At 32.2% G+C, this 9,093-nt stretch overlaps 1 protein-coding gene across 1 annotated transcript in view; it reads left to right on the top strand.

The window, feature by feature from the left end:
* ADGRL4 (adhesion G protein-coupled receptor L4) overlaps positions 1 to 9,093 on the top strand; it is a 98,784-nt gene that overhangs the window by 67,083 nt on the left and 22,608 nt on the right. Inside the window, exons 8-10 of the mRNA XM_011355552.2 lie at positions 957 to 1,162; positions 6,081 to 6,254; positions 7,776 to 7,979. Of these exons, the coding sequence (XP_011353854.1) occupies positions 957 to 1,162; positions 6,081 to 6,254; positions 7,776 to 7,979 (584 nt within the window). The remainder of the gene's footprint in view (positions 1 to 956; positions 1,163 to 6,080; positions 6,255 to 7,775; positions 7,980 to 9,093) is intronic.

Genomic DNA, 9,093 nt, shown 5'->3' with positions numbered 1-9,093 from the left:
ATCTTATAAGTGAGAAAGCTAAAGTTCAAAGCAGCTGCTTTATTCATGGCCACATAAGTAGGAGCAATGACTGAAAGTAGAACTTCTGATTCTAAGAGTAAATTCTAAATGTAAAGTCTTAAATTTAGTGTCTATAAGGCTGTACAATAAGTAGAGGAGGAATATAATCTTAGTGGCAATAGAAATTTTTAAAGAATATAGATGTAAATGTTGTCATTCACACACTTAATATCAGTGATAGTGAACTGCTACAAAAACCAAGTTAGTTTGAGATCCATTAATATAGGTGTAGTATGCAGGCTAAGAGAAACATAGTCTCATGATAGTCTGTACTGATCAGGTTACATTTCTAGTATTGGGTTATGTGCTGATGCAATGCATTTGGTGAGCATGAGGGAATGCAGATAAATGACTGCCTTGAAAAACAATAAATTTCCTACCCTGAGACTGCATAGCTATATGTCATTAACATTCAATAAGAAACATTTCAGTGGGCATGAGGTTGAACTCAGTGTGATCTCACAATTCCTTCAATTCCAAACTTTCTTAATACTCTAAGTCTGTGATAATTTTCTCCCAATATCTTTCTAACTCATGTATTTGCACACCAAAGTAATAACTCAAAATTTTATCTTTCATGTGAATATACTTTACACCTTGGTTCTTAGTCAAGACTTGGATGTAAATTTATCTAGGATTATTTTCCTCTTAACTAAAGTTTGTGCAAAGAGGATGCTACAGTCCATGATCAGTTTCAGAGTCACAGAGATTTGAGAATATGTCTTAATGTGGTTTAATGATGTAGGCATGGACTTACTATGACTCACATTTCAGTATCTTGGTATTTATTTGTATGACAGAGTAAAAATATTGTCAGTTCAATTGTTATGTTTACTTTAAGAGCTTATACCTCATTGTTTTATGTGTTTCACCAAATGCACTTATTTGATTGATAGGCAATGTTGCAGTTGTATTTTTATATTATAAGAGTATTGGTCCCTTGTTTTCATCATCTGACAACTTCATAATGGAACCTCAAAGTTATGATAATTCTGAAGAGGAAGAAAGTGTCATCTCATCAATAATTTCAGTTTCAATTAGCTCGAACCCACCCACATTGTATGAACTTGAAAAAATAACATTTACTTTAAGTCACATAAAGGTAAGTTGTTTTTCTGGTGACTATTGGTTATGATCATGATTCAGAGAAGTGGACATTTTTTGTTGTGTCACTAATTATATGTGAGTTCTTGAGTTTAATAATCCAGATTCAAAATTAAAAGAACAAAGTGGTTAAAACTAATTTTTCAATAAAATTTTTTATGCTTTCAGTACTCTTTAAACTATTTAATAAATAGCAAAGAATTTCACATATTTAAGTCTGAAAGTAAGCTATATTTTAGTTTTATTTTTAAATACATGCATTGTTCATTTTAGAGTCTCTGTTCCTTTAGGGAATGAGTTATAAAAATGTATCACTGTCAAAGAGATAAATGTCACTTGTGTAATGAAGGCAATATTTGATTGGTAATTGTCATTTAAAATAATATTTGCACAGTTTGGGTGCTGGTTAAAACAAAATCACAGAGAAGTTTATAATATTTCATAGATTAGCTTAGACCATTTTGCTCTTATTGTTATTCTAAATCTTTTTTTAAACTCGTATATAATTGAAACCATACAATAAAAGAATATGATTAGAAATAACCAAGTATTTAGTATTTTTATATACCTAAAAATGAATAAGGAAACTGAAAAGTCATTGCTGCTGCTTCTTTACAGTTTATGTTTTCTTGCGCTTTTGGTAGAATTTCAGTCTTAGTACATGAATAAAATACCTATAATGCTCCATTTGGAGAGCCTTGAAACTGGCCAGTTACATTGACACGTTTATGGGGGAGGAAAGGAGCTAAAAGAACATATAAGATACCTGCAATCCAAATGTGTCACTATAAATAAAGACATCTAATGCAAAGAAAAACTAAATGTAAGAAAATGCAAGAAAATAGTAGCTCAAATATAAACACTGGTAAGCATTATGTTGAGAAAAATAGTGTGAAATGTTTTAAGAATGGAAACTAAACTTAGATATTTTCAGATGCTAAATGCAAATGACACTTTTGACATTAGAAACCAAACATTTTCTGTTACATAATCTAATGGTTTTTATAGATGTTTTATTAGTGAATGTTTTGGTGGATGAAGAGAGGCCAAGGACAACCCATTTCACAAATCTGTTTTACAGAGCCACAAGACAAAACACACATTTAAACAAGAATTTTTCACTATAATTAATGTAAAAACTTTATTGTCCTTAATCTGTCTTTCTGTACAAATCTTTTTGCAGTTCAAAGTAATTACCATTATAAAATTTCATCACTTTCCTCTGATAACATACCTCACTAATCCATGGCTCCCTCTCTCTGAGAATAAAATTTGGATTCTATTTTATTTTCCTCTGAGAAAATAGAATCTATCTTGTACACAACACCTTCAGTTTTGTGATTCTCTGATAATTTATTTGTAACTTCATCAATTAATATATACATTTCTTATTACCTCAGAGGAATATTAATAGTAGTTGTCATAATAATATTGGTAATAAGGATAACAACCAATACTTTAACAATGCTTACAGGGAGCTAGGCCTTCTTGTACATTATTTACTTTAAAAAAAAAAACTTATTTAATTCTCACAAGAGCCCTATGAGGTATGTACTATTATTTCTATTTTACAGATAGGGAAACCGAGACTCTGAGAGATTAAATAACTTGCCCGGGATCACTCAACAACCAACTGGTAGAACAAGGTTTCATTCCCAGGAAGTCTTTCTCCAGATCCATGCTTTCAGCAGCTATTATATTCTCCTGCCCAATGCTATCCTTTGAATTCCTCCCCCACCTGTCTCTCAAAAAAATTATTCTTCATCTATTATCCCATCTTTCCTGGATCTCTCCACATTGTGGCCAGAGTCTCCACTAACAAATAAGCTCAAGTTTCTGGCTTCCTACAAAAAAGGGCACACACTCTCCATTGGGCCGTTATCTCTTTCACCCAAAACTCAATAATGCCTCTTATTTTAAACTTCTAAAAAATAGGTATTATCTATTGACTTCCATCTATGGAAAATTTGAACATAGTTTTTTTATACACATCTTCCCCTGTGATATACAGATGCTTCCAACTATCCACCCTCCCATGCATACATCAATGTTTTAGTTAAGTCAGTTTTAAATGTGCATATTATTATAATTTAGTATGTGTTATTCACGACCGAATCATTAGGCTGAACCATTTTCCTGGTGTTAGTAAATTCTTCTGATTTAGCTTGCTTAGATTTCTATTTATCCATTACTGATTCATACTCAAATTTTCTGATGTACTATATATCTTCTCGCGAAATAGTCAAACACGTAAGATTATCTGTCAACTAATGTGATGTCCTGGAGACATCCTTCCTAAGTCTCTGTAATTTGATCCTATCTGGATGGCTTACTCTTTGGCCTATGACACAGCTATCAGCCTGGAAATGCCTTTCACCATCATCCTGGACATGCAACTCACCTCTCTCCTGTGTCAGATCGAATGTTTCCTTGAGCTAATATTTCGTCTTTCTTGGTTTATTTCTGTAATTAAAGTACATTCTTCAGTGACTCTTGAGAAAAGGTGCATAGAAAGTCAAGTTTTTAAGGTATCTTATCCTTATACTGTTTGATAAATTTTATGATATAGAGTTATAAATTGCAGATACGTTTTTCTTCAGAATTTTCTAGACCTTGCTCAGTTGTCTTTTAGTATTTTAGATTAACCTGGAGAAGTTGGACGCAATTAATATTTTACTTAAAATTCGCAGTCTTTTATATGTGATCAGTCTTTTGCTCTCTCTCTCTCTCATACTTTTGAAATCTTATCTTTATTCTCAGAATTCTGATCTAAGATGAACCTGGGTGTGCATCTTTCTTCATTAATTGTATTAGGCATTATATGAGTTTGTTTAATCTGAAAATGTACAGCCTTTAGTTCTAGGAAATTTCCTAATATAATATCTTTGGTAATTTCTTCTTCTCCAGTCTCTGTTCTCTTCTCTTGTTATTCCTATTATTTGAGTATTAGACTTCCCAGCCAAGCCTCTAAGGTATTTTGTTTGTTTGCTTTCCATTTTTAATTTTGCTATTTATTTCAATTTTATACTTATTACTAGAAACCTTATTTTTTTTTTTGCCTTGCTTTCATTTAATGGGTACAGTATCTTTCTGAGATATTATTTCTATTTTTTTTTTAATAAGTAACTGTGTTCTGTTCCCTATATTGTATCACTCCTGATTTCCTTTTTTTGGAGTGTGGCCCATTTGCCTTTGTTCTCTGTCTTTTGTATTAGAACTTTTCCTGAGAGTTCTGGTTATTTGTGACTACCCACTTACAACTAATAATGAGATACATGAGAGATTACTGCATGTTTAGGTGGCTTCTGGCAGCAGTGTGCTTCACTTGAGAGTTATCATCAGGCAGGTTTCTATCCTTTGCATTGTAAGATTCCAAACTTCACTACTGAATAATTTCTTTTGTCAATTCAGAAATGGAAGCTCAATATGTAAACAGGCTCTCACTTAACCCTCTGTTTTTTGAATGACACTTGTACTCTAAGCTGACTCTGCTTTCCCAGCTCTAGAGTCCCTCTGGTTCCTTTGGCTTATCTGGTTTCCTATAAGAGTGAGATTGGGCATTTTCCTAGCTCTTTGGGGGAACTGAATAGAGTTTCCAGTTTCTTCACATAGCTTAACCTCTTTGAAAAACTTCATGTCATCTCTCCAATTTTAGCTCAATCACTATCTTCCCAGACTCATTCCAATCTAATTCAGTCCGTCTTCACCAGTGCTCCAACTGTTGACCCAAATGTTGGATTTAGCATATATCCCATTAAATCAATTGTCTGATTGTATTAAAATCATCTGAGTTTCTATCATCCTGAAGGGCAGATGCTTAACCTTTTTAACTGAGAATCCCTTGCTCTTCACAAAAAGCTCATTGCATATTTAATACTGAATGAATGTTTTATTTAATAAATGATTATCTGAATATATCTTTTCACATCTCTTGTCTTCTTAATATCTTCCTCATAGGGCTCCTTTGAGGGTCAAATTAAACAAAGTAGGTGAGAAAGCACCTAGGTAGACTGTAAACGGTTATGTAATTGTAAGTTTCTATTCCTACACAATATTAGTATAGGGTATTCAACATTCTATGATTAAACTATTATTAAAATTTACAGAGATTAGGTATTGTGCTATGATTAGTTAATATAAACGTATGATAAAAAGAACTCTACTATTTATTGACCATCCATCTCGTAGTCTATGTGATCAGCCCCTATCTCTGTTCTTATCTTCACTACACTTTATCTCATTTATTGTGCTCTAACTACACTGGTTTCTATATATTTCTGGAAGATCCCTGTTCTATCTCACCTCAGAGAGCTTTTCCATTTTCCATTCCAACTGTCTGAAACCTTCTCTTCCCAAGTCTTCAGGGGTCACTCTGTCACTTTATCGATGTATTTGCTTAGACACAATTTTCTGAGAAAGGCCTCCTCAGATCAACCTCCATGCTACTTACTTTCTCTTTTCCCTGGTTTATTTTTCTTATTTAATAATTTCTCAGCCCCTCACAAGAATGTAAGGTTAACAATGAAAACACTTTTTCTGTTCAGTGTTGTATTTTTAGTACCGGAATAAACAACTAATGTCTAAAATATACTCCATAAACATTTATCGAATAAAGATCATATAATAATTATGTATCATGCACTGTTATACATGACACATACATAATCTCATTTGTTAATAAATAATTTTCATGACAACTTTGTGACACAGTGTTGATAAAATACAGCACTGTTGCAATGTAAACTTCAATTCTTCCTTAAAACAGCAGCATTCATTTGTTAGCATTCATTTAATGCATCACTTTTTTAGGCCTTTTTAATTATATTGATATGCAAAGTGATACTTTAAATATGACAAAGGGATACCATATGTGTAACTTTTTCTCTTTATCCATCAATAAAATATCTCTTTTTCAGACCCCAGATAAGTATAAGAGTCAATGTGCATTTTGGAACTACTTGCCTGATACCATGAATGGCAACTGGTCTTTGGACGGCTGTGAACTGATATACTCGAATGAAACCCACACCTCATGCAGCTGTAATCACCTGACACATTTTGCAATTTTGATGTCTTCTGGTACTTCCATTGTAAGGCAGTTTTCCACTTCATATTTATAAATCTGCATGTGCTTTTTATTCTTCTATGTCATTCAAGAGAATAATTAATTGTTATGTTTTCTTTGGTTATAATAGCATCTTTAAATAATTGAGAGAACCCGAAGATTATCTTTTTTAGTCTTTTTTTCTATACTTGCCTTCTATGACATATCTAGTCTGAGTTTTAGATTATTTTTAGTCTTGCACTTATGTCTAGTAGATTGTGTTAAGTACCTATCCACTGGTTCTTTGTTTTTAATACTAGTTTTAAGGGACATTTATACATTTTAATGTATCATGGACTTTAAGCGCCTTTGCCTTTGTATTGGAAGTTTATTTTTATTTATTTATTTATTTTAATTCTTTGATAATTTTTTAATTAAATTTCTCGGGTGACATTTGGTTAAAAAAATTGTATAGATTTCAAGTGTACAATTTGATAACTATGTGTGTGTGTATTGCATTGTGTGTTCACTGTCCAAAGTTAAATGTCTTTCTGTCCTTATATTTGACTCCTTTTAGCCTTATCTACCTGTCCCTCCCCACTTCCCTCTGGTAACCACGAAACTGTTGTTCATATCCATGAGTCTCTGTTTATTTGTCTTGTTAGTTGCTTTCAGTTTTACATCCCACATATGAGTGTATTTTTACCAATAATAAATTAGTTTAAAATGTTTGATATCTGATCAATAAGCATTAGTACATTTATAACTAATACCATGTTTTAATAATGTAGAACCCCACAGATTTTTAAATATGAAAAATCTCTCTAAGGTGAATGGCTTCATAAGTTGTATTTTACAGTATTTATCAGTGATATCTTGCTTTTACATTATATAATATCTTATTTTATATCTCTGTATGATAATCTTCATTAGATTATAGGTTTATTTCCACATATACTTAGAATCATCAAATATATAAACTGGCCAAAACAATCTGCCTCGCTATAATGCTAATCATAACGATGATTTTGTTTTTCTGAATGTTAAGCAAAGAAGCCTCTATTCTGTATATAAAAAATAAATATTCAACTAGCTAGAATAAAACCAACATTTCTCATTTCAAAGTCTCTCAACTATTTTGATATTCTATATATTAAGCATTTTTAACACTTTTGTTAATGTGCTTTGTTTTAGATGAATCACTAATAGAAATGACTTGTTACCACTGATACATCTGTTTTAATTAACCATTTTCACATTATAATAATGAATTGCCATTATAATATGAAACTAATGATGATAACATTGTTAAACCATATACTAATATACATGCTATGCTTAGAAAAAATTACTAATTACAGAACTGTTAAAGCGCCATATGATTTATATCAGATTTCTTTGAATAGTGAGCATTTTCAAAAGTCATCTGAGTGCACATTTGTATTTCTACAGTTTTTGGACATTTTGATTAATGTTTTTCCAAAAAAAGAAGTTCATTATATGTTGTAGTTCCTTTGACAAGTTACTGAGTTATTCTCTTAACAGCTTTATTATTATTTTCCCTTAGGGTATTAAAGATTATAATATTCTTACAAGGATCACTCAACTAGGAATAATTATTTCACTGATTTGCCTGGCATTATGCATTTTTACCTTCTGGTTCTTCAGTGAAATTCAAAGCACCAGGACAACAATTCACAAAAATCTTTGCTGTAACCTATTTCTTGCTGAACTTGTTTTTCTTATTGGAATTAATACAAATTCTAATAAGGTATGTAGACCTCTCTTTCTCTCTATTTTTATTTTCTACTTGTGTATTTTCCTGAATTTATATGCCATGGAAACATGAATTATAATTAAGGGTTTAATGGGGCAAAAACTATATACTTTGTTCTTAAGTCTTTCCTAAGTTTGATAATGTTAGCATATCTAAGAAACCTGCTTATCAATCCCCTTAACCACAGTGTCCCTTATTATAATGAACTATTGGGACAAATGAAAACCTTGCAACAAACTGAAGAAATAACTGTCTTTGTTTTGTTTTGTTTCATTTTGTTTTGTTTGTTTTGTTTGTTTTTACAAGGCCATTAAACGAAAACAGAGAGCAAAGAAAAAATTATAAATAAAGTTTATTTTAACACAGAGACTGGACATAAAAGCATCTAAGGTTCATAGGTCAAAATGTGATAAACTGGTTCTACCTAGTAACTTTCCTAACTACTGATTTTCCACCATTATTGATCAAGGGCCTTACCAAATAGTTTCCATATTGTGTTCATCTGGGTCCTTCTTAGAAGTAGATACTAAAATGGAATTAAACATTTAATACAATATCAGGCAAAATGACTGTGAAAGAAAATGGGAAAAGAGAGACTTGGAGAGTCATCAGACCAAGAAGTAGGTCTGACCTCAATTGAAGGAGAGGAGAAAGAAAAGGACAAGTGGATCGAAGCATTTTACATAGCAGTGCAGTTCTAAAGTTCAGCATGGTTGTCCAGGAGTCCTTTAAGAAGACTTTGAGCCAAAGTGTCACATGGCAGAGGAATCTTCTGTCCTCTCAAGAACAGGAATGTCTTAGTAAGCCTACTGTTCTCAGTCACTGGGTGGTAGCAGCCTGGTAAACACAGCCATGGCTTTCCTTGTCTAGCATCTGGAGCCCTCAGCCAACTTTCCTGCTGTTGGAAACCGGAGAAGAGCATTCTCATAGCCAAAGAATTTTAAATTGCCTCCATATTTTCACTGTTATGCTTCCAAGTACTGATAACTTTCAGGTATCAAGGTTTTCTTCTGAAGCAAATGTCACAAAGCATCCATTTTAAACAGTATACACTAGACGTACCTGTTTGTTTGTTTTTTCCCAGTGGTATTCAGAAAATCTTTCAATT

The sequence above is a fragment of the Pteropus vampyrus genome, unplaced genomic scaffold, assembly GCF_000151845.1.
Source record: "Pteropus vampyrus isolate Shadow unplaced genomic scaffold, Pvam_2.0 Scaffold22, whole genome shotgun sequence".
NCBI classification, from domain to species: domain Eukaryota; kingdom Metazoa; phylum Chordata; class Mammalia; order Chiroptera; family Pteropodidae; genus Pteropus; species Pteropus vampyrus.
The sequence above is the reverse complement of the archived record's forward strand: the minus strand, read 5'-3'. Positions and strand labels throughout refer to the sequence as shown.